The sequence below is a fragment of the Nymphaea colorata genome, chromosome 9 (assembly GCF_008831285.2).
Source record: "Nymphaea colorata isolate Beijing-Zhang1983 chromosome 9, ASM883128v2, whole genome shotgun sequence".
Lineage (NCBI taxonomy): Eukaryota > Viridiplantae > Streptophyta > Magnoliopsida > Nymphaeales > Nymphaeaceae > Nymphaea > Nymphaea colorata.
In genome coordinates, this window is record NC_045146.1 from 5408100 (window position 1) to 5434956 (window position 26857).

General features: G+C 38.6%; 1 protein-coding gene across 1 annotated transcript in view; it reads right to left on the bottom strand.

Annotated features, from left to right (window-relative positions):
- Positions 1–10463: 10463 nt before the first annotated feature.
- The window catches only part of LOC116260252 (probable LRR receptor-like serine/threonine-protein kinase At1g53430), a 35052-nt gene continuing 18658 nt past the window's right edge, over positions 10464–26857 (bottom strand). The window contains exons 6-25 of the mRNA XM_050079638.1: positions 25891–25962; positions 25102–25173; positions 24814–24927; positions 24663–24734; positions 24272–24343; positions 24113–24184; positions 23702–23773; positions 23523–23588; positions 23009–23068; positions 22874–22909; positions 22716–22762; positions 22212–22594; positions 21938–22133; positions 21475–21615; positions 18417–18426; positions 15152–15269; positions 14108–14318; positions 13637–13874; positions 12112–12262; positions 10464–11116 (exon numbers count right to left, since the gene is read on the bottom strand). Of these exons, the coding sequence (XP_049935595.1) occupies positions 10706–11116; positions 12112–12262; positions 13637–13874; positions 14108–14318; positions 15152–15269; positions 18417–18426; positions 21475–21615; positions 21938–22133; positions 22212–22594; positions 22716–22762; positions 22874–22909; positions 23009–23068; positions 23523–23588; positions 23702–23773; positions 24113–24184; positions 24272–24343; positions 24663–24734; positions 24814–24927; positions 25102–25173; positions 25891–25962 (2614 nt within the window). The 3' untranslated portion in view covers positions 10464–10705. The remainder of the gene's footprint in view (positions 11117–12111; positions 12263–13636; positions 13875–14107; positions 14319–15151; positions 15270–18416; positions 18427–21474; positions 21616–21937; positions 22134–22211; positions 22595–22715; positions 22763–22873; positions 22910–23008; positions 23069–23522; positions 23589–23701; positions 23774–24112; positions 24185–24271; positions 24344–24662; positions 24735–24813; positions 24928–25101; positions 25174–25890; positions 25963–26857) is intronic.

Here is a 26857-nt window from a genome sequence, read left to right on the forward strand (position 1 = left end):
AACTCTTGATACGGGAGGAAGATGTTTCTAAGACTGCTTTTCGAACCATGTATGGACATTATGAATTCAGGGTCATGCCTTTTGGGTTGACTAATGCTCCCGCAGCATTCATGGACCTCATGAATCGGGTTTTCCAAGAGTTCTTGAATCGTTTTGTTATTGTGTTTGTTGATGATATTTTGGTGTACTCAGAGAGTGAAGCAGAGCACAGAGACCACTTGAGAAGTGTGTTGGGTCTTTTGCGCAAGCATAAGCTTTATGCCAAATACTCAAAATGTGAATTTTGGCTAGAGAATGTAAACTTTTTGGGTCATGTGATCTCGAAGGATGGAGTATCTGTCGATCCGGCTAAGGTGTCAGCTGTTCAGGACTGGAGAACACCCCGCAGTGTAACTGAGGTTAGAAGCTTTTTGGGATTGGCAGGATACTATCGCAGGTTCATACAAGACTTTTCGAAAATAGCTACGCCCATGACTAAGCTATTGAGAAAAGGAGTGAAGTTTGTGTGGAATGAAGAGTGTGAGAAGAGTTTTTAAACTCTGAAGGTCAAGCTTACTACTGCCCCTATTTTGACGCTTCCATCAGGTCATTCTGGTTTTGTGGTGTACACTGATGCTTTGGGAATCGGATATGGTTGTGTGTTGATGCAGCATGGCCGTGTAGTGGCTTATGCATCAAGGCAGTTGAATGCCCACGAGCAACACTATCCCACTCATGATTTGGAGTTGGGAGCAGTTGTGTTCACATTGAAGATATGGAGACACTATCTTTATGGTGCAACATTCGAGGTGTTTACAGATCACAAGTCCTTGAAGTATATATCCTCGCAAGGGGATCTCAACTTGAGGCAAAGAAGATGGATCGAATATTTAAAGGATTATGATTTCACCATATCGTATCATCCAGGCAAGGCGAATGTGGTGGCAGAAGCGTTGAGCAGGTATGCCAAGGCGACAATGTGCAGTATGTTGACTCGTTCTTGGACATTATTGCAAGATGTGATAGCTTGGCAGCATTACATTTGTGATGAGAACAAGGAAATGATGACGACCTTGATTCGGCATCCTTTGATGGAAGAACTTGTAATGAAACAAAAGGAAGATCCAGAGTTTGCTAAGAACATGGAAGAAAGCAAAAAGACAGGTTCTCATTGGCATCAAGATGAAGATGGGTCATTACGGTTTCGCCAGAGATTATGGATTCCTAGAGATGAAGGGGTGAAGCGTCTGTTGCTTGATGAAGCTCACAAATCTAAGTTTTCTATTCACCCGGGCAGTACAAAGATGTTTCAAGATATGAGAAGAATTTTTTGGTGGCCTGGAATGAAACGTGAAATTACAGAATATGTGGCAAAGTGCTTAATTTGCCAACAGGTAAAAGCAGAGCATTAGCGGCCAAGAGGCTTGTTGCAAAGAATCGATATTCCAGTGTGGAAATGGGAAGACATTATGATGGATTTTGTGGTTGTGTTGCCTCATACCAAAAGACAACAGAATGCCATATGGGTGATTGTTGATCGACTTACGAAGTCCGCTCACTTTCTGCCAATCAGTATCAGTCAGTCTTTGGAAAGTCTCGCAGAGTTATATATTGGCGAGATAGTAAGATTGCATGGAGTGCCAAAGTCTATCATTTCGGATCGAGATCCACGTTTTACTTCTAGGTTTTGGGGGCAATTACAGAAGGCTTTGGGTACCAAGCTTAAGTTGAGCACAGCGTTCCACCCCCAAACTGATGGGCAGTCTGAGAGGACCATTCAGACTTTAGAGGACATGTTGCGCGCATGTGTCTTAGAGTGGAAAGGAGATTGGGACAAACATGTGAAACTTGCAGAATTTGCTTACAATAACAGTTACCACTCTAGTATTGGGATGGCACCTTTTGAGGCTTTGTATGGAAGGTCGTGCAGATCTCCAGCTTGTTGGACCGATTTAGGTGATGGCAAGATCAAAAACCCTTTAGTATTGCAACACTACACCGACCAAGTGAAATTGATACGGAAAAAGTTGTTGACTGCTCAGAGTAGACAGAAAAGTTAGGCTGACATTCATCGTAGAGAATTGGCTTTTGAGGTGGGTGATCATGTGTTTTTAAAGATTTCTCCTACTAAGGGTGTTTTTCGCTTTGGTGCGAAGGGAAAGTTGAGCCCGAGGTTCGTAGGACCTTTTGAGATATTAGAGAAGATTGGAGAGGTGGCATACAGATTGGCGTTACCACCAGATTTGAGTCACGTTCATGACGTCTTCCACGTTTCCATGCTTCGAAAATACGTACCAGATCCGACACATATGATTGATTTTCAAGGTATTCTAGTACAAGATGATTTGACAATGGAAGAACAGCCCATTAGAATTGTGGATCATCGAGAGCAAGTACTTCGCACTAAAAGAATTCCTTTGGTAAAGGTGGAATGGCAGTACCATGGATTGAAGGAGAGCACATGGGAACCTGAGGAGGACATACGGAAGAAGTACCCACATTTGTTCTCACTTTGAGCTATGATCTAAATTTCGAGGACGAAAATTTTTTTTTAGGAGGGTAGGATGTAACGCTCGTTGTTTGGCAGGACGGGTCGGGTCAAGGTCCAGACCCGGACCCGAGCCCCTCACGCGTGAGCGAGCCCGACTCCACCTCCCCTCCCTCGTCTTTCCTTCTTCTCCCTCGTTTCCCCTCTTCGTCTCCCCTTACCCACGACCGGAACTCAGCGAAGCAGAAGAAGGCGACGGCGACGGTGACGGCGACGGTGACGGCGACGGTGGCAGCTCGCGGGTAAGCTCCCTCTCTCGCCCTCTCTGCCTGTTTTTCCCCTCCTTTCCTGCGCATCCCTTCCTCTCTACAACACTCTCTCTCCTCCCACACGCTGTCCCTCTCCTCCTTGCCCGAGCTCTCTTCCCTTCTTCTCTCGCCTCCTTCTCCCTTCTCCCTCGCCTGCTCCTCCTTCCTCTTCTTTCTTCTCCTCCTCCTTCCCACGCAGACCCTTCCCTCACCATCCGAACCGTACCCCTTTTGTCTGTCTCCCATCTCTGTCGACGTTTCCTCCCTGCTCATTCTCGTGCTCTTTCTCAGTTCTCAGCCTCCCCCAATCGAACCAATATTTTAGCCGAATTCCTCCTCTTGAGCACGTTCTTGCTTGTTCTCTTTAGTTGTGGCTGTTGGATTGGAATTTCAGTTTGAGGGTTCATAATTCTCTATAGAAGGCGTTGGTGGTGGCGGCTTGGCACGATTTCTACCATTTGGGGACCGACTATATGCTTGAGGTGGCTGTTTGAGGCATCACAGCAGTTTGGACGCTTAGATTGGGGTGAGCAAAGCCTCTTTGAGCTTAGATTATTGGATATTATATAGTAGAGCATGTATAATTATTGTTCGAGCATGCTAGAGCTTAGAATTGATGATTTTGGGACGCATGTTAGTGATTTTGTTTTTGGGGAAAACTTAGGATTTGCATTGGGAAGTAATGATTCATGTATTTAATGATCGTTTAAGCATGATGGATTAATTTTCGAAGCTTTAAGGAAACATGGTAGAGATTGTGAGGTTGTGGGGAAGTTTTGGAACCGTCTTAGGGAGTGTAGTGCAGACTTCGGTGAACGGGTGTATCATGAAGTTAATTAGGGAATATACGTATTTGGATGTGACTTTGGGGTTGATGTCTTAATTAAAGAACGTTATTGAGGAAGGAATTAGTGATGGATTGATTGATGGTTGAAGGCTTTGATTTTTCGAGGCAACGTCAAGACGTAAAGGAGGAGGCCTATTGGAGAGCTTGTTAGTCGACACTACCTGTCGACACCCTCTTGAGGCGACGACACGTGCCTCAAGGATTTTATTTTTGTATCTGTTTGTTTCTGTTTGAATGGTGTAGGTATCTAGTAGAAACCTTATTCTTGTTTATGTTTGCAGGTGCACCGGGCACATCCCGTCGACCTTGAGTTCGAAGCTTGAGGCATTTTGAGGAAGTTGGTGAGCGCGCCACAGGTATGGCAACTTTCCAGGCAAATTCCTGCCTGGGGCAAATGTGTGATTGGGTGCTCCTAGGATCAAGGGATCCTAGGATTGTGATGTTAATTGATTGACTGTTTTGTGAAAGAGTATATGTATGTTGCATACATGATATGAATGGGTTAGAAAGATTATTAGTCATTCGTTTTGAAATTGTTACGCATTGGCATGTGCATGCTAGAATTGATATCTGTTTAGGACAGATGAGGCGGAGTATCGAGTCGATTGTCTCCTCGACCCCAATTGTGCATTAGAAAGCACCATAGAATGATAATTGCATAGGACAGCTACGAGCCAACCGCAGATTGAGACTACTCTATGTGGATTGGCTAAGTTTTTCAAAGAGGTAATTGACGTGATTGATGTGAGGATTGATGTGATGATTGATATGAATGTGTATGTTGTTGCATATCCATTGCCATGGGCAATGATGCGAATGGATGTTTTGGTGGGTAGTTGTACCCGTATGGTATGACGGCTAGCAATAAGTGTTACTGTATGTATAGACCTCATGTGAAGGTAATCGGAGGTGTGGGTGTACTCGTGAAGTGTACTAGCCTCATGTGCTAGGCAGTCATCTTGTGAATGTGTAACTATAATGATAAGAATGAATAACTAAGAGATGTGAGGCCAGTGGGATATGGCTATGTGTTTGGGAGACGTCCCCCTTGTTTGCCACTGGTCTCGCCTGTCAGAGCGCAGGCGGTGCAAGGCCCCAGGGTTCTGTTGTGTGTTTTGCTTGGAGCGTTGGGCTCCCGCCTTCCCAACCTGGGTGTCCTAGGGAAGGCTGAGTATCTCACCTTGGACTTCACACATCCAGGGATGAGTACTCTACCGCTGCAGCGGGTGAAATGGATCCATACTGTTATGGACCACCACGGGGGTTGTCTCTCGGTTGTAGGCCGCCCGCGGTGTGCACGTGCCTGTGTTGCACCCACAGGAACTGTTAATGCACTAAAGTTAATGAAAATGTAATATATTTGATAGAATGCATGTGACCGACGTATATGTGATTGATATGAATGCAAGTGTTATGTTTAAGCATACTTCGCATGTGACTGATGTTGTGTTAGTGTGGCCATCAAGTGGCTTTTATGTGTCGTACTCTGACACGACATGACGATAGATGGGTTGATATTTGTTCTTTTATTTGAGCCTTACTTGAGAGGGTTTGGCATTTTCCTGGTTGGTTACCATACTGCGAAGGCTGAGCCTTCAGTTGTTTTCTTTTTCAGGTTTTGGCGGACCCGGGGCAACAGGTTGGGGAGGTTTTGGGATTGTCGTTTGTTGTGTCGGCGCGTCATGTTTTGGTTTTATTGATGTCTTCTTTTTGTTAGGCATCAATGTTATGATTTTGGGGCATTTTGGTCATGCACATAGATGTGAATTTGTATGAAACAAAATGGTTATATAAATGAAAGTTCGCCCCATTGTTTTGAATTGCTTGGCTCATCGTCTTTTTGAATTGTTGGGTAGTCACTCCTCGATGCTTTATGTTTAGAAAAAAAAAAGGGGGTTTGTGGGTTAAAAGGTCGGGGTGTGACATAAGTGTTGCTTAGTTTCTTTTCTAAAAGATTGGGAACTTGTTAGTTTCTTTTCTAAAAGATTGGGAACTTGATGCACGAAGCTCATGAATCTATTCAGCAGAGATAGATGTTTTTCCTCCATCAGGTTTGGTCACACTAGAACTAGGCTTCTTACCGCTAGATGACTTCCCACGACCATTCTTCTTTTTAGGATGCAAGTCTCAGCAAAACTCCATGGTATAACATGTTTTCTTGCAATGAGTGCATTTTCAGGAAGATCGAGTGGCTCCCAAGGTAAGCATGGGCACTAGGCCAGGCCGTCACCGGATACCTGATACCGAGCCTGGCTTGGGCTTGGGCCCGGGCCTTGAAAAAAACAGTTATTGGGCTCGTCTTATCAGGCCTGGCGCGGCCGACTACTTTAACGAGTTGGGCTCGGTCTTGAATCTGTTACCATTGACGACCTGATAAACTCGACTAACTAAAAAACATAAAGGTTAGGACTTAGGGTTTTTCGTTATCAAATCTGGGGAGTGTTGGTCGAAGGCAGCAGAAAAAGAAGGCTGTGGGGAGTGAGACAGAGTGGAGGTTGCGGGTGAGGAATCTGCTTCTCCTCCTTTATCTTCCATCATTCTAGCAACCAAGAAAAGGGGAAAAGAGATTAATGGAATCGCTAGCCCTTTGATGATGACGAGTGATGTCTCTCTTCCTTCTCTTCTATTTCTATCGAACTACAATAGAATGACAGTGAGTCTCACTCTCAACCGCCAAGCTAAACAAAATCATGCTTTTGTTGTCTATCTTGCACAACAACCTCGGATTGCAACCAATCATCAGATTGAAGAGGGAATGTACGGCCAACGAGAACCCATGGAGTGTTTGCTTAATCGCTTCCAAAAGACGATGAAAAGCGGGGGAGGAAAGAATGACGGAAAAAAGGGGGAAGCTTGAAAGGGGGCTGAGAGAGACCCGTCACGACAGCACGGAAAATCTTGAAAGTGGCTGAGAGAAACCCTTCACGGCAGCAGCAATCAGGTTGGGCCGGGCCTCGGGCATAATCTCAAGCCCGAGGCCCGATACTTCATCGGCCTGGCCCGACCCGGTTAGAAACGGACAGGGTTTTGGGCTGGCACAATAGCCCTAATGGGCTTAGTTTTTGTCACTTTTTTCAGGCCGGCAGGGCCTGATGCCCAGCCTTTACCCATAGGAGCCCGGCTAACAAGCGCAGACCTCTCAGTGTATGTGAGATATGGGCCTCTTTTCTCCCTATAATAACAAGGTGTATTTTCTCTTCAGCTTCAACACGAGAGTAGACATCTTCAATGCTACAGAGTCCCTCTGAATTAAGAAACTGACTCCTTATACCTTTGAAATCATTGTTGAGCCCTGCTAAGAATACAAACACCTTGTTCTTCCATTCTTTGTTCCAATAATGCACCTGGTCTTGAGGACAACTCCAAGCAACATTGGAGTAGTAGTCAAACTCTTCCCATTTTGATTTCAATATCGCATAAAAATCAGCCACAGAAAGTTCTCCTTGTCGCAGGGCATAGACATCCTTCATTAACTGATACACATGAACATCCTTCTTCTTTTGGCCATAGATTTGTTCTAAAATGCCCCACATGTCTCTAGCAGTCCTCTTAAAGAATAAGAGGTTGAATATCAGAAGATACAAAGTTGACAATCCAAGTTTTTACTTGATTGTCTTCAAGAAACCATGTAACCCATGTTGGGCTAGTCTCAGGTGGTTTAACCTTTTTCCCATGGACATAGGCAATTCGTCCCCAACCAGCGATCCCCATAGTGTTAGCAGCGGACCATCGAAGATAATTATCCTTAGTAAGACGAGTAGTGGTAACCTGAATAAGCATATTTTCAGTTCTAGAGACCCCAACATCTCCCTGGTCAGTATTAACAGTAGAGGAGGCTGATTCCGCCATCACAATGCAGTGATTTGACAGTCAAGGACAAAGAGAAATGCCTGTGACACACAGTGGCGCAGCAACGAACAAACAACTGTAACAGAAGATAATACTGGAAGAGGTTACTTGCTGAAACGAGGACAGGGAGACGACACAGCAGCTGTGTCGTGTGACTGTAGAGAGAAGTCGGGCGACGCAGCAGGACAGGCACCTCTAAAGTCGAGCAATGTTCTCAGGCATACAGAAGAGGAATAGGCAACACAAAACCTTGTGCCACTACAGAGGACAACGGCAAGGAGCAGTGACAGCAGGGAGCAGCAGCTGAGATGGATTTGCACCTGGCAGAAATGCAGAAGTGACGGATGACCCTCAGGGAAGCATGGCAGGGCACACGGTCGACTTACCTGAACTTCACGACTAAGACGGTTGACGGCAGAGCTCGAGTGACTTGGCGGCAGCAACGGCGACAGCAAGAAACAGGCGTACATACAAACCGAAAATTCAGAACCACGTCGGCTCTAATACCATGTTGAAGTAGAAAAAAGGATAGAACGGTAACTGAAGATGGGTGTAACGTGGAAAACCCCTCAACTTGAGGGAAAAAACCACGATGGAGGAGAGATGACGCCCACTAGCAACCAATTCTCTCTCTCTCTACAATAATTTTCATTTTATTTTTTGAAATTAGGGATTACAATGACTTAAGTAGAGCCTTAATAGGAACACACACTGGAACGAGCCCAGACCCAGACCCAAACAGAAGGCTCATTCACTAATACATGTCAACATATACCAAATTGAATTTATCTACCTGAAACTAAAAGAACAAAGAAAATTATATTGAAGTGAGAAAAAATAAATTGAAGTGGAAAGATTTGTCTCTTTTTCATATGTATTGAGGTCTGAAGTGAACATAGCACTCCAAGAGAAAGTCTACAATATGGACAGTCCACCCAATATGAACGTTCTAAATGCAAATATTTGTAGATTATGAAAAACATACATTGCATGGCCTCAAACAAGTGGCTAACACTTGGTTTAATAGATTTAACAACATAATGACAAAATGTGGTTTTAATCCATACATGTTGCTCCCTTTGTTAAGAATTCTAGTGCAGGTATTATGACAGTGTCATCATGTACGGATGGCATATTGATGACATGGTGCAATAAACAAAACCGAAGCTAAGGAAGTTGATTGTGACACATTTAAAATAGCTGATTTGATACTTCTAAACTTATCTTCTAAAATTGAAGTTGCATACTCTTCAAAAGGATACATTTTACCATAAAGCAAGTTTTGGTTTACACTGCCAAGACAATAATAAGAGATGATAAAGTAGCCACGCCACCAAAAGCTATTGGAACCAAGATAAAAAAATTTTCCAATGAACTCCCAAACACCTTTTAGTCAATTAGTTGGATGATGTACGTAACAAAAAGTCTGACATAGCTTCCAGCTCATGCATTAGCCAGTCCCAACATACACTTATAATATATATGCAGACTTTCATACCATTGACAGGACCAAATAAGAGAATATGTTTGTGCTTTAATGTTTCATTAGATTTCATTGCTTATATTAATGATGAGTAGCTGACTGAGAGAGAATAGATACTTCATTATAAGTATTTATATTTTCTTGTGAACAAGGTTTTACTATCATCAATAGAAGATAGAAATTGAACAATGACTAGTATAATATTGGAGATTGTAAGACTCAGACAACAATTATTAGACATAAGAATTCTTTTGGAGAGACCAACCAAGATATGTTGGTGAAAATAAAAGTACAATTACGTAGTTCAAATCACCCATTTTCTGCACGTAAAATTGGCCTGTTATTTCATATAGAAGAGTATTGAGAAATATCATTGAACATCACTTTGTTGCCTCAGTGTATAAGCTAACAATTTTTCACTGAAACATTGTGCTTCCCACAGTACATGCTTAATTCAAATAGATGCATGTATACTACTTATACACATACATGTATCTGTTACCTCTATGTAACAGATACATGCATGTGCATAATCAGTATACCGGTCTATCAAATAAGTGCATTTTACATATAGGTTCAGTCGATGCATTTTTCGGTTTTATATTTTCTATTCTTTATTTCCTGCATTTTTTTCTTGTTTGCATCCAAATTTGGACTTTGACCAGCTTTGACTAGCTACATTTTAGAGCCGCTGAAACTAGCCCAACAGGCAGTTCAAGAATCCTTTGCTGTGAGGGATACTTCCTCTGTTGTGATGTACTTCACATCTTGAGCGAATCCTCATTCAGACTTGGGTGACTTGATTATTTGTACTTGGAATCCTTCATTGTTGCTGTTTCAGTTTTTTTTCCTTTTGGAGAATTATTAGACATCTATACACTTCAGATTCATGTGAATCCAAGCTCATGCAGTGGGAAGAAGGGGAAAAAAGATAAAATATCTAATTAAAAAAATAAAGATCTCACAAATTCAGATTGTTTGCTCGCATGCCATATGGGCTACGTACGTAAAAAACCATCACAAGAGCACCATATGTAGAAAACCTCTGGTATTAGAAAGATCTAAGTGAGAACCCAAGTTGTGCAAGAATCTCACAGTTAAAAACATTACAAATATATTTCAAATGGCATGTCACGTGACAGAATATTGCAGTGATGACAGCTCTCATAATCATACATCATAAGGAAATTATTCATCGGTTAAGATGGCTGGTCTGTGTTCTCCACTCATGCAGCGGGCCAAAGCAAATACCCTGCTAGTCTAAATTAAAATGATATGGATCACATCACCATAGGGTACGTTTTCGTATGCATTTGACATGAAAAAAATATTCACTTGATCATATCAATGGAGAATGCTTCATATTTGAAGAATAAGTCACCTTCAAAACCATAGAACATTAGCTCACACGTTCAGAATCCCAAGCTGCATGCATGAGACTGTGAAGCCTTCTATCATGCACATACATCCTTTCAACATAAAGTCTAAGCAGTCACAATTAGTGGGGAATGTTTTGAATGAAAATGTAGGTCATATACTCAGAAAATATGACAATCGGAAGATGGAATTAATTGAAGTATTGCCAGTCAAAGAAGACAAAGTATTGACAGAACTGGTAAACTTCAATGTGTTGATCATGCCACTGGTACTCTTGACTTCTATTATCTCCTCATTTACAAGACACATTTGAAAGTTTCTAAGAAGCTCCATACCTATGTATCCACAGCTACATTCGTGTGACAGTTTTGACATCACGAATGCATATGGTACATCTCATTCTCAGTTATGGAGCATAGACTGCCTGTATACATTTGGTCGGCTGATGAAGTTAATGACCCTGCATATGACCCATATCCACTACTATGGGGTCCAGTTGATGATTCACTGGTCTTTGAGATGCTGGCTAGATAGGGATTACTGAATCTCCAAGCATTGCTCAGGGAAGCTTTGCCAAGAGTACTACTCAGAGTTGGTGATTTTGCCAGGATTCTCCCTTCAAGCATGTCAACAACAGAAGACATTGTCGGCCTGAGAGAGGGAGAGGGGCTGGTGCAAAGAAGAGCGATGTTCAGCATTCTTAATGCCTCATCCTCTGATAAATCTGAGCCTAACCTTGGATCGACTAGGTCCAAAAGGCTCCCCTTCTCTTGTAGAAAAAAGGCCTGTAAGTTAACACTACAGCTGTTAGAAAGTATTGGTACATGAAATGGCATGCATATCAATAACAATAAACTAATAGGTTTTTCTATTATGAGTACTTGAAATAGTAAATGAGCATGTGCTTTTCAGAAATACAGAGACTAAACAGGAAAAGCAAGGTCACAAGTCAAATTTTTAGTAAGCAAGATGAATATAAATATGTTGCTTAACGAGCTACATCACATTAATACATGGCCACAATGATCTGATGGAGATTTGACTTGTTAATTGGACAAAACATGAGAAAACAACTACTCATATCAACAGGAGCATGCCACTAAGATGGTGTATTCCTGTAAAAAATGGCAGAATAACAACTCGATCCCTCACGAATCTGGTGAAATCAAATGGTTCTCAAGAACCAATATGAACATGAGATCACCAAACACTCATAACAAAGAATGCTGAATACAAGGAGCGGCTCAGACTTTATGTATATTATATATATGAACATGAGATCACCAAACACTCATAACAAAGAATGCTGAATACAAGGTGCGGCTCAGCCTTTATATATATATATATATAGCAGAAAAGAGAACTCACTGATGGGTATCCCCAATGGCTAGTTAGCATTAGCCATTAGCTACCTTCGATAGCCCTATTATGGCTAATTAAATGAAAAGAAAAAGAAAAAATAAGATGTTACAGGAAAGAAATAAGCAACACACAAAAGATAAATGGAGCAGACATAAACTACAAAATATATATATATATATATATATAGTGTATACATATATATATATACACTATTCACATCATAGACAAACTATGTAACATGCACATGTACAAGCATGTGTAAATATGCATATACAATGCTTCTGTATGTACATAACCACACAAACACGATCTTTCTTAGAGAATTTAACAGCTCTTGCCTCGTAGCTAATCAGCCAACATGTACATAACTATTCCAGCTAGGAAATTATGCCAAGGTATGTCAGTCAAGAGAGCATACCCAGTCCAAAAGGAAGGCAAAATCCTCTTTTGGCATCGCATGTGCATTGCTTCGACCAGTAACAATCTCCAAAGCTACCACTCCAAAGCTGAAAACATCTGCCTTGTCTGTTAGGTGTCCACGCGTAGCATATTCGGGAGCCAAATATCCCCTGTTACCAATCATTTTGAACAAATGTTAGCACATACAGCATGCGCAAACACATAAAACTTATGATTTGAGATGACTTCATGTACATATCATACTATAGCATTCACATGTACCATTGAAGTAGGGAGAAGCATCAAGATGATAGTGGCATATGTACTGCAGCACATGAATCTGGCATATGTACTGGAGTGCATGAATCCAGCTCTGATAGCATGATTTATAGAAAATAATACATGGGTGTCCTTATATGATTAATGCATGTGTATATGTGTGGTGGGCCCATAACCCACAGGTCCCAGGATCGGAACCTGGCTCTGATACCATGTAGAAACACGAACCACAAGGAGAGAGCAGAGAAAGAACACACGATATACGTGGAAAACCTCTGAAAGAGGTGAAAAACCACGGGGAAGCTTTGACCTAGGGGCAAACTGCAACCCTAGGAGAGAGAAAATAATATTCACTTAACTCAACAATTACACGTAAGTGAAGAATATATAGGAGGGAGAGAAAGAGCGCCGCCTAGGGTACCGAGCCAGCCTCGGTACCCGTGCCCCATAGGACCGGGTCCAGATATGGACCCGGTTCCCCATTACGATATATTTTAACATGTGTGGAGAGAGAGGAAAGAGCACGTCCATGTGAAATTGGAGTGATACAGTTTGACAAGGTCAAATCATCTTTATGCAGGGGATCCTTGCATTGCACTAGAACAAAGGACCTCATTTCTCTTATTTGACATTCAAAATAGAAAGTAGTTCTGCTGTATATGATTTTTTTTGTTTTGGTGGTTATCCAATACTTCTAATTATGGCTGGTACCAAATGATTGTGTAGTCTCACTCAGGTCATGACTTTGACTTGGAAGACAAACAGAGAACCACCTATTAAGATGGTAAAATGATATTGCAGATTTAAGTTTCACGTTTTATCAACACTATCTAATTGGGTAGCTCCATTTTTCCAACATCAAACTCAGGGTTTAAATATCATCTGCTTCTATAATGAGGAACAAATGTTCAACCAAGAGAAGTTAAACCTATTGCGAGTGAGGTTCTCCAGAAGCTATCACTGCAGAAAACGAGAGGATAGGAAGAGAATAGAGCGGAAAGAAAACCGCATGTCTCAGCAGCCCTAGACGTGGTTCATTCAATCAATAAAAGGAAGGTTAATACCCTAAGACTCAGTCTTTACAAGAATACCCTCAAGTTAAACATTATTTACAGCATACAACATTTAGAACCAGATCTGTAAAGGATCCAGATCCAATAACTTACAAACCATCACGTCTTAACATTGCTCAACATACTTCTTCAGACAAATTAGAAGAGTGATCTATAAATCCTCAAAAGAGAGAGATAGAGAGAGAGACTCACAATGTCCCAGCTACTCGAGTGCTGATATGTGTTTTATCGCCTTCATCAAGCCTTGCTAAGCCAAAATCTGAAATTTTAGCATTGAGGTCTTTATCAAGAAGGATATTTGTAGCTTTGATATCTCTGTGAACAACCTTTAGCGTAGATTCTTCATGAAGGTAGGCTAGACCTCTTGCTACTCCAACGCAAATGTTCTGCCTTGTTGGCCAGTCCAATAACAACTGATGCTCGCATGGTCCTGGTATACAGCATTGGGGAGCATTAGCCTTTTGAACGACAAAATTCATTTCAACAAGTTGTTCCACCATCTTTATATATATCCTGTAAGAGATCATAATTCTGGTACACGTGCTTGTGAGCCTTCATATGCTGGCCACAAAGAATACTGACAATTTAAGATGAAGATTGGTGTCTTGCATAAATGAATTACTATAATTATGTGAATTGTTAGTAGGTAGTGCAGATTCTTACCAAAGAGAGCACGTGCAAGGGAATTATTTTCCATGTACTCGTATATCAGCATCAATTCTTTCCCTTCAATACAGCATCCAAATAAATTGACAAGATTTGGATGCTGCAAAGCTGATATCATGCCTACCTCATTCAAGAATTCTCGATTCCCTTGTTTTGATTTTGATGAAAGCTTCTTAACTGCAATTGCAGTACCATCTGTCAAAACTCCCTGCCTCCATGCCGGATGTAGGAACAAGAAACCATTAGGAAATCAACACAAGCTCGGAAAATTAATAACTAAAAAAAAGATAATATGTGCTTTGGTTTGAAAATGTATCTTCACAGATAATCCATCATCCATGCCACATCATGCAGGTGCAGCAATGTATGTACATGCGTTTGTGTGTGCACGTAAAAGTTAAAAATAAAGAAAATTCTCACATAATAAGCCTCTTACTGTAACAAAAAATATTTGGAAAGGAGGAAAATTGAAATCAAGCATCAACCTCTGTTTTGTATCACTAAAAACCGTTGCAAAAGGTGCATTCCATTGCTAAACGTCATGGTCAAGCAATTGCCATCACCAATGCACCTTTTGCAACGGTTTTTAGCAACACAAAATGAAAAGAATCTATCCAGCCACAGAGGTTGGCTGGCTGATTTCAATTCCTCTTGGAAAGTAAGATGACAAGAAGCAAAAAGGGACTTTCTGAGAAATGATGATATATGGGAGATTTAAAACAAAAAGGTACATATATGCCTGTCAATATCAAGAAGTTGTACTTATTACCACAAAGTCCAGTTAGCAGCCATTAGTCTCAAAAAGTCAAACTTCCAGTTTGGGCTTGTTTTTGTCACAGATAATGTTCCTTTTACCAATTGAAATTAACATAACAAAGGACACTGACAGCAAATGATGTGTTTATTTATCTTCTCGAAATAGTTTTACATGTTAGAACTCAAACCATAATGAAATCGACATTAGCAAATTGGGACATCTAACGATGACCAATTCAAAGTCATATTTATGCATATAATACCTTAAGTATTTCAGAAATATACCTTGTAAACTGGCCCAAATCCACCTTCCCCTATCTTGTTCTCAGGATGAAAGTTCCTCGTAGCTGCTTTTATCTGTTTAAGGCTGAAATACCCAGTTTGCAGCTGTAACCCCCAAGGTCTACCATGAAAAGAAGAGAAAATCAGTTAATAATAATATTGCCAGTCAATATTTGCAACCAGAACTTTTAGTAGTTAGCGGACATGCAATTATCCAGTAAAAATAGAGTTGCATTCTACCATTTTTTCCGGATACTAAACAGTTATTCAGGACATATCAATATGTTATCTTGAGGTAAACTGCAATGTATGCATATGGACATGTGTGTATCTGACTATACACGTAAAGCAAACATTTATTGGTCACGCTGGGCTGAACGTAATAGGACCCAAGGGACTCAATCTGAACCCAAGAGTTAGCCAGGCCAACATGGCTATTTTTGGGCAGAGACATATCTAGCCTACGTGACCCTTGTTGGGCCTTGGATCTCAGTCATCTTTCCAAGTTCAGTTGCTTCCTGTTAGAAAATATGTAAATAACATATTTTTTCTTGATTTTATGTTAAACATATACATGCACATATGCATAAGGATATGTGCATTGTGCATATATGTAAGTATCTATTTAAAGCAAATAATTATTGTATATAGGGCCTAAATGTATTTTTATTTTTCTTTTTTCTCCTTTTTCAAGGATATTTCAGTCATCCTAAAATGACAGAATGCCAGCAGTTGGCTATTCCCTGTCTTCATCTTGCATATTTTGGGTTAACCCTTCCTGTTATTTCAGTAAGCATTTGTTGTGAAATATATTACTATTTTTACAATGTCACTTAGTACATGTTGATTGATCGAGAGCAGTTCCCATTAGATGTGATGACAATGTACTGGGTTTTCTTTTTGAACCTTTTAGTTCCCTGAGTTGAGTTTTTCTTTTGGCTCTTATTCTGGTGGTTTTTCACATGAAAATCAGAGGCGTATAGCTTTTAGATCTGTGTGTTTTGTATGTGTGAAAGCTAAACTAGTTTAAAGATTGCTTGGAGTGTGGGCCTCTTGAAGAATTCATGCCATGGGATCATCAAAGGAGCTATCCTTACCTCATGGCTGAACATTGTGAAGCTACGATTTCAATTGTTTTCAGGTTAAATGAATCGAAAAATCAGCTCGTTTGAGCTGGAGACTTTGAGGCTGTACATTAAGAGATAAGGATTATGGGGCTGTGCTAAAGGAACTATCTCTGGATGGAACGCAAGCTCACCAAGATTGTTGAATGTCAAAATCAGAGTTCTTAATTACGCTGTTCTATTCAAGATGAGCAAACACTCCATGATCCCAAGACACGAGGGAGACTAACTGAATGAGACAAAAATAACTTGAGAAAGATACTCTTTCCTCCATGGGCATAGACCTGAATTTGAGCAAACAAAGATGTTTGTACTATTAACTCTTTATCTGTCACCTATTGTGATTATTTTCTCTAGGCATAGTAGTGAAGAAACTTGCCGTAACTTAAGCAAAACTAAGGTAGTGCGCTCATAACTTCCACTACAAATAAAAAGATGCCTCAAGAAGAAGAATATGCTCTAGTTTGGCTACACTAGTCACTATGAAGTATGAAAACATATAGGGTTTCACATTTTGGAAGAAATGTGGGAAAAAAAAGTATTAATCATAACTGCAATGAACCTGAACGCATAAATCCTGTGTCCAACATCTAGGGAAAATGACCAACGAAGAGCTACTACAGTAAGAGCCTACAACATTGGAGATACGTCTTTGACCCAACTTGTTGAAGCCCTCCAACCACTTAAAAAATAGAAATTTATCGTATCTTGGAAGTTGCAAATTCAACATCTTTGCCACCCAATATGGGTTCATATCAATGTGTTGTAAAATCAGTTTGGAATTGGATCATCTAAGCTGCTACTTCATTAGTCAGCCAACTCAACATTCAGCTGAGTTGGCTGTAAATTGGAAAAAAATTGCAAAAATCATGTTTTGAAAGAAAATAAATGGAGAAATATACAAAGAAATAATTAAGAAACTCCTTACAATATTTACAAAAATGACATGTAGTACTCTTGAATCCGCCACTGCATCAAATTATTGTCACCAATTCAACTTGAATTGGCTGATTCTGATAATGTTGGTTTATGGCTTCTTGATTGTACAGCATCATCTAATATGATTTCAAATAAGTCTATTTTATCACATTGCACCAGACCTTATATCACAACCACCCATGGCTCATCTTTTTGTGTAGAAAACATAGGAAATTTTGGAAAATATTTTGAAAATTTTATGTTACAAAAGTTAGATGTATTTCTTAAGTTTTTAGTCTTCAAACCTTGGATATGATGTCCTCTTCTCAGCAAAAGATTGTCCAGTATGGGATCACCTGGTATTTCGTAAGACCATAGTCACAAATAACATCTCAGAGTTTTAAACGGCAAGATTTTCTCGGGTAATACGGTAGGCTTGAAAAATACGAGAAAAAAAGGTCTAAAAATAGGGGAAAAATAAAATGAGTGAGAAAATAATAACACAAACATCAAAAGATAAGTATATTTGCAACAAATTAAAAATAGAAAATGAAAAAAAAACTGTTTGGCATTAAAAAATGAAAAAAAGTGAAAAAAACGCAAAAAAAACGTGTTAAAAATGTGTTTTTTCGTTTTTAACATTTTTAAAAAAAAACACATTTTTTTGTTTTAAATGACATTTCATTTTCTCTCGTTTTTTTGTGATTTGATTTTAAATAACTTGTTTTTTGTGACTATGCAGTAAGACCATAGGAAGGGAGATTGCTATTATATGGTTTTTGTATATTCTAAAAAATTTGTCTAAAACTTGTTTGTTCAAAGAATATAGATTTGGCATGAAAGACTGGGTCATCAAAATATAAACAAGCTCTCTTCTATTCTATTGTTCAAAAATTAGGCAATGAAACCTACCTCACAGGGATGTGATATGGCGTTACAACCATTATATTAAGTCCACATCTCCTATTGTTAGAGGATATGGAACAGGTTCCAAAATGCAGTATCTTTTGATATAAAATGAGGCATTTACCTGCAAGCATTGTATTCAAGCTTTTTCTTGAGAAAATAAAAATTACATGACTTAGAAACCTTTGAGCTGGTGCAGTAAGATGTCTAGGACCCTCAGCTATTATGCCAAAAGGAGGAGTATTTTATTATGTTATTTTTGTGGATTATAATTTTAGATTGTTGGATCTATTTTGTCACTTAAGTCTTGGATTCTTCACTCTAAATTTTCTATAACATGGTTCAAAGCCAATTTAATACAAACATAGTAACCTTTAGATCTGACACCAAAGCAGAACATTTATCAAATGATTTTGTAAGTTCTTCTAAAGAGAATGAAATTCTTCATCAAAGATCATTCCAAATGCACCTTAATGGAAGTAGTAGGGTTAGATGCAACATAATTATTTTCAAAAAGAATTCCTAAAAATTATTGGGCTGAAGTGGCTCTTGCATTTTTTAAAAGGTTAAACTGAAATAGAAATCCATCTGTTTTGTGAAGAAGTATATCTTCATTTTGAAAACCATATAAATTAGAACTGAGCTATAAAAGGCAAAGGGAATTTTGGAGGTAAAAGGATTTTGGTCAAAACGTCCCATATTAACAAATAAAAGGAAAACCTACTTTTAAAAGTTATACCATGTGTTTGGATTGGTTATGTCAAAAACCAAAAGTTAACATTGCTACGGTACTTAAATTGGCAAACTTGATGTTTCGAGAGTGCACCTTTATAGAAGTGAAAATGGTTTTGAAGGACATAACGCTAATGTAAAAGTAGATTGTATATTCCTATTTGATTTATTAACTAATCTCGACAACAAGAATTTTATGAAGAACGTTTGAAGATGTGCAAGATGAAATTCCTGCGCACAAGCACATAATGTAAAAATAGAAAAGTGAAAGGATGATAGAATATCTCCAACCTAGAATCAGAAACAGAATTAGGAGAAATCAATTTCAGGAAATCTGCGTTTCTAGACTACCAAATAAACTTGTATAATAAGAATATTTCTCCTGCATGACATAGAGCATCATAATATGAGTATTTCTCCTGCATCACATAGAGCATCCTTCTTGCCACTCACTCATATTATAAACCAAAAAATGATATAGAGAAACCAATGATCATTCTCATCAGGTTTAAAATATGATAATCGAATCAGAAGCCCTTGAAAAGGCTCATGCATAGGATGTTCAAGATTTTACTTAAAAGGAAAGAAAGCTATAGGATGCCGACAGATGTAAATGGTAAAAACCCAGATTGATGGAACACTGGAGAGATATAAAATAAGGTTAGGATACTCATAAGAGTAAAGTACACTATAAAGAGACATTTGGCCACATAGCTCATATGAATACCACGAGGACCCTCAGAAAAATAGCTTTCATTTAAGTGAGAAGTGCACATGAAGGCTCCTCTTGGTTTGATTGTTTCTCAAGGAAAGAATCTTTGCTTTAGAAAAGGTCTTTGTGGGCTTAAACAAGTGCCTAAGGCTTGGTTTGATTTAGCAAGTAATGATAAATTTTAGATTTCAATTTTGTTATATTGCCACAACTTAAAAAAAAATGCAGATGCAGGTAGTGTTTTTTCCTACTGCATCTTGTGGCAAGGTAATTATCGGATGGGGTTAAAAGATTAGATTATTTAAAAAAAAAGTGAAATAATTGATTTTAGGTATTTGAGTTTTTAACATGTTTTTTTAGGTATTAAGGGATCATGTTCCCCAAAAAGAGTTGTGCTCCAAGTAATCTTCTAATACCATGGAAATGCAAGCAACAGAATGTAACTCTCCTCAACAGAAGCAAAATATAAGACAATGACACTACTATAAAAGGAGATTGTATAGCTAAGACATTTGATTCAGAATAGGAGAACTAGTATTTGTTGACATATCAGAATGTAGTGTGATAGTAAGAGTACTATCTATATTACAAGCAATCACACCTTCCATGAGCATATTAAACATATTGAGATGAATTTGCCACTATGTCAAAGAAGATTATTTAAGGATATAAGTTTCACTGATGTTACTTCAAAGCTAAGTCACATGGGTACGGGTACAGGTACAGAGATACAGGTACGGACACAGCAACGTTAGAAAATGTGGGTATGAGGGTACAGCAAGATATATAATTATATATGTATATGTGCAAAATAATACAAAAAAATCAAAATGAAAGCAACATTGAAATAAACAAGTGATATAAATAAAAACATTACATATTAATGAACAATAACTCTAAAAACATAATGAAAACTGAGTTGGAAAAAATTAAAACAAGCAAAATTAAATAGTTTGGATCAGTTTCAAATTAAAAAGTGCCCAAGTACCCACTTTGGGCATGGGTACGGGGACACGGGTATGTGGGGCTTATTGAAGTACCCATGTTACTTAGCTTCAAAGTTTCAAATTGATCAACTTCTTCACTAAGGCTTTGTCCTCTCATAGATTTCATAAATTTTCAGATGTAATAACATATGTTTGAGGGAAGGTATTAAGAAAGATGTAAAATACAATAGTACTTTCTCTATGAATATACTAAATATATGCATGCATATATATATATGCCTTTCCTTGTGTATATAAGTATCTATGTAAAGTAATACTCATTGCACATTGATTGTGCACAGGGTTTAAGTGTGCTGTCATTTTGTTGTTTATTTTCCGTTTTTAAGTCATCTCCATCATCCTCAAATGACTGCATACTAGTTGCTCACTACTCCAAATAGCTTAGTCACTGGGATGAGCTCATCTGATAGCCCCTTGTTGTCCTTGCATATGCTGAGTTAATCCATGCCATTATGTGTGCCATGCTCTCACTAGGCCATCAACTGTGAAGCATATTTATTATTTTTACACTATCCTTAGTGCACAAGGGGTGAATGTTGGTGAGTTTTAATCCTCCAAGTTCGCTAGTCTTGTTTGGGCTTCTTTTTGAACCTCTGTCTCTGTTGAGTTGAGATTTTCTTACTGTTATTTTTGGATCTTTTCACACTTCTAACCAGGCCCAATGCCCAACAGCTCCATACTGTACAAAAGACTTCTGACCTACCATTATCTGGCTGATCAAGGTCTTTTGTGTTTTATATGGGGTTGATATGTCAAGTAAGAAACCTATAATGTGGCTCATTCCTGAGTTTTAGGAAGGGAATAAGACACCCCTGTTCACAGTACTACATTACTAACATGATTATTCTTTAATTATTAGAAATCTTGTCATTAACAATGAGCAGTCAAAGATAGCCGACAAGCCAATTTCATTTCATGCTTATGTACCTTCATCCACAGATTCTCTGCTTCCAAGGTAGCCTTTTATCCGAAGGATCACTAAAATAAGGAAGATGATGAGGCAAACAAAGAGGACAATCAGCACGATCATTAAAACTGAAGGTTCATGCTTGGTCTCAGCTTTAAAGTCTGTAAAAGATAAAATAACAGATATTAGTGCCATTGTCATATTGCACTGGTTTGGACCATGAAGTTGTTACAAACTTACAACAATCATTCAGATATGAAAATGAAGAGTATTTCACTGCTCTCAATAAAATATAAAACTTTATGGTGCTATTAGCAGTTCTACCAGGTACCAATGCGTTGGACTTACATTATTTGATAGAACTACAGGATTGATGTCATGATATGTTGTCAACCACTACTTTGTATGCATTAGGTTTTCTTCAAGAATATGTATAACTTTCAACATGGCAGTGCAAGAACGACCCAGAAAAACAAAACTCACTGGGTGTCACTGAAATTGCTGAAATAAGAGGCCCATATACTCCTCTAGTTGGAATCATGATTGTCCCCTTGCCTGCCCAATATAAACTGATCTCAAGAGTATTTTTTGTCACGTTAACATTGAAACTTTTAATGATTTTCTTGCCAGGGCCACCAGCTTCTCTTTCGATGTTAAAGTTCTCTAGAACTTTTTCATTCTGCACAGAAACAGTTGATAGAAATTCAATACCTAATATAGAAGCTATCCAGTAAATCAGTTCATCTGCATCATTCACCTGGATGGATACATCAAAAACACGCTCACCAAGGCTGCTAAAAGTTTGGTCATCAGTGAAAGTTATTTCAGCAAAGTGAAGGCCGACATTGTAACTCCCACTCTGTAGGCACAGACCATAATATGTCATTGCCATCGGTGACGTACGTGCTGTCATATACAATGTTGGATCATTCATTGACAATCTGCTTTTGTTGGCTATTATGTAAGTAAGAGGGGTATCATTCTCAGAGACATCCAAGAAAGCCCCAGTGCTGGTGAGGGCCCAGTTCCTTTCAGTACTAAGATAGTATGTGGACTCTCCCAATGGTGTTGGATCTGCTTCGTATTTGTTTTCATTGTCATTGTACTGATTCCCTCCACAATTTATGAACAAGGAAGAGTCTGGGAGTAACACATTCAAAAATCAATCCAGTCCCTGATGTACAATAAATTTCATAGCTGAACATATCAATTGGTTTAGAATTTTAATAAGATGTTTAGCCACATCAGTTGCTTTACTTACATTTTGCAATCTCACATGGATAATCCTTCCTAAAGCACGAATCAACACTGTTAAGAAAGAAATAATTTTCATGATTTCTGTGGAAATACAAATCAAGTAACTTTAACTGATTTCTTCCTGAGCATCTTCACAACTTGCATAAAAGAATGAAAGCTTACAAGTTGTCAGTGGAAGAGAAGCTGGACACAAGGTTCCTGGAGGCATGAGGAATAGCACATTTACCACAACACATACATGACAAGAAGATGCTGATTTAATATGAGGAGGGTGATCTTAGAAGAGAGTATCCTTACAATTTCCCTTGTGGACAAGATGATGAAGCCTTTCCTGTGAAATTGTTCACAGACAAATCCCTGGAGAGTTTTTTCCTTTTTGTAAATTACTTGCACAATATAAAATATAGCCAGCCACAGAATGCATTTGACATTTACATGCTCTTATGTTAAGGCTTGGAATAGGTTCATAATGCATAAGCATGAATGCAGTATGATGAGAAAACATTCCACAAATGTAGGAAAATAGATTGATGACGTTAAATATGAAGGACCTTAGAATGAATATCATGGCTTAGCCGCTTCAAAATGTCTTTTCATGAAAACAAGGCCTAAAGCTGTTGACGTCATAGAAAAGATCTCAGAGTGTAAGGCCTTTAACTGTTGCTCTTTATATTTCTTACTGGAATTTCTTAAAAAAGGCTCGCAAGAACAGGCATATTTGGTGGGTGTGGTATTGCAGAGAGCTATCTGTGGTTTTCAGCAAAGAAAAATAAGTTATAAATGAAAGTAATCAGGATCCGAGGAGCCATACAGATTGTTTTTGCTACTGAGGATCCACAGAGGTAACGTTCCAGTCAAATTGTTGTTCCTTAGGAACCTATATTAAAAAGGTTAGATCATACAAGGAGACATTAAGGGAAACATCATGTGAAAAGGCAATGAGAAAGGTACAACTTAAAGATTGATAATTTGTAACACCAGTCAGCTTACATTGCATTTAGACTTGCCTCAATAGACAAAGAAGCTGGGACATGTCCTGTTAAGCTGTTGAAAGAGAGGTCCCTGCAAAAGTAATATGGCAAAATAAGAAACATTATGCCAGGTTCTAGCATAATTAGTCAACCATGATAGTCTCGGAGTCAGAACATTATTCTGATGTACCAAAATGAATAAATTTTACTAGTTTAGCAATTTATTATGTCCCTGCTCTGATTCAATACTTGGAGTTTGATGATTACTAAATTCAAGCAAGACACTACCGACATCTGATTCCTTCCAGGAAAGAATCTCAAAAAAAAAGAAAAAAAAAGAAACATTTTATCGAAGGACAAAATCCACAACCCAAAATTGGATACAGCTTCAGGTACCTATATCTGAATTTATCACTAACAAGAAACTCACAGATGTGTCAGTTCATTCATAGTCCAGATATATGATGGAATTTCGCCTGAAAGTTTGCAATTTCTCAGTATCCTGCATCATTATTGCCAGTTAACTGATTTGAGAAGACTTGGATATTGAATTAGTCATTCAACACAGGGAAACTGTCAAGGAACTTACAATTTTTTCAATTTTTTCATTTTCTGCAGAGGCGGGAAACTTGAGACAGGACCTTGTAGATCAGAAATTCTCCTGAAAGTTAAAGTAAACTAGATTAACATTCTTTGGCTAAAACTAAGAATCTGTGTGCAGCTTTTGGCAGTTGGACCTGACTGGGGATGGTTCCTTATTTTCTTCAGTCATTGCAAACCCTACAGGCTGGATCTTTATGAAGAGATAGCTGAGTCCAAGTCCAACTGCTGCAAGGCACGTCATAACAGGCTAGAGAGCCCATGAAATGCATGCAGAGAAACCAAAAGTAATTTGAATTATGACAATTGGGTAGCTATCTAAGCTCAAAAACCTAGGCATTAACTTGAGCTTCCAGAACTACCATTGAAGTTGCACTTACAGGTCAGTGATATTCTCCAAAACTGATAAGCTAGAAGGTATAGGACCTTCCATATTCGTACCCATTATCATCCTGCATTTTGGTTCAGATATGATTAAGATCACAGAGAGAAAAGTTTGACTGGTTCAGATTAACATGATTATTTACATACAAGAGCTGAAGCTGAGTCCAGTTTCTAATGAAATCAGGTATCTTCCCAGTGAAATTGCTCCCACTGATCCAGCTGCACATACTACAATCATTATCGTCTTGTACACTGTATAGCCTACAAGAATGATGTATTCATATACTTATTGCTTGACAGTTAGTAGTTTCTATTGCAACCATGCTTCTAGGAGTCACATCAATGATCAACCTCCTAGTTAATATCAAGAACAGCCTTCAAGATGGTTTCCTACCTATGAAAGAGTCACCTATACAAAGCCTTAATTTCACTTACAAGTGATTTAAGTTGGTTAATTTGGCCAATGCTGGTGGTAGCTCCCCTGTGAAGTTGTTTGAATTCAGGAACCTGCATTTTGTGGCTGGCATTAGGTTAACCATATATAGCTCATCTTTACCAAAGGCAACATGAGGCAGGGCATAAAGGTAAACATAGTCAACTTATTAGTTGCTTTTTCCAGTGAAAAAGTAACTATGTTTTAGTCATTGATTTACTGCTCAATCCAAACATTGGAGAACAAGCAAAACAAAGCGTCCACTATGGATCTCCATGGAGAGTTGTGCTCAATACCACTTGTCCCGAGGTGGACCAGAAACATAATCACAAATATCAGTTCCAGATTTTTATTGGTAAGGTTTTCCAAAGGCCAGAATTGTTTTCAGAACAAAACACTGCGAAGTCAAAAAAATGAAAATATGTAGAACATAATATTAACATTATGAAATTAAGTTTGCACTGTATACATACGGACATATTAATAAAGATTCAAGTTATATTTAAAATTTTAAAATCAATAAGAATGGAAACATACAGCAAAAAATATATTTAACAAAGGATTTTATAAAAAAATGGAAAAGTGGTATTATCGCAAGAAATATTTTTCAGCAACACTTTAGAAATACCATGAGATTCTCCCATTGAAAACATTTTATTTTGCTTCACGATAGAAAGGTGATATTTTCAAAATATTGCCAATATTCGTGACCATAACTAGAGTAATAATCATAACAAAGTTATTGATATCAATTTAAGATAACAAGTCGAAGTAGCAGCAAGGTATAGTACATCTTTTGCATTCCGGCTAAGTTACCCAGTTCTGGAGGAAGTGGCCCTTCAAGTAAGTTTGCTTCAAGTCCCCTGTGTTTGACATCAGAAGAAATGAGAAAACTAAGAGTTGTATATAGAAGGTTAACACAAGTTCTATGAGATCAGTTGGCTGCAAATTGTACTGAACAGAGGAAAAATGTCCTTATCTCTAGTTAGTTAGTAGCCTTCACATTGTAGAGGATTACCACAAGTTCTACAAATCAGTCGTCCCGAATATAGTGGACAGAGGCAAAATGTCCTTTATCCCTAGTTAGTTAGTAGCCTACATATTGCCTTAATGCCCTCCAGTTTGAGTGACAAAATGAGCAATGCAAACCAGAAAACTGTGTTTCAAACATAGTTTCAAATTTCTTGATGCTAAAGAAATTTTATAAAATTTGTTTTTGCATTAGAGAACCTTACTCTTATAACTTAATTTAGAATAATTCACTATTTTTAAGTACTGAAGAAATGGTATATGATTTCATATGTCGCTGCCTATAGACTTTCACTTTTTTTCCAACATAGGTTTGAATGGAAAGCCAGCCCTGAACCATCTCAGGGGCACTGGTAAAACTAAAACCACTTAGGCATGCCTCCTAAACCATGGGCTGTACACCTAATAACATTGGCTTGCACAAGGAGTAGCAACCATGGGATCAGAATCATAAGTGCTGACGGGACAGCCAGAGCCATGCCCCACTTCCACAATGCCAACCCCTTTGGATCTACCTTTTTGTTTGTTACTGGTTTTGTCTTCTTTTTTAAAAACTTTATCCTTTAAAAAGTTCACTACACTCTATACATTCACTTCTTGGTTCGAGCTTAAGAGCTTCGTCACACTGAGATGGAAAACATTTAATGGTAGTAGGTAAATTAGCATTAGGCAGCCCTTACTGGTTCGAGCCAAGATATACACCTCAGGAATCAAACCCCTGACCTCCTA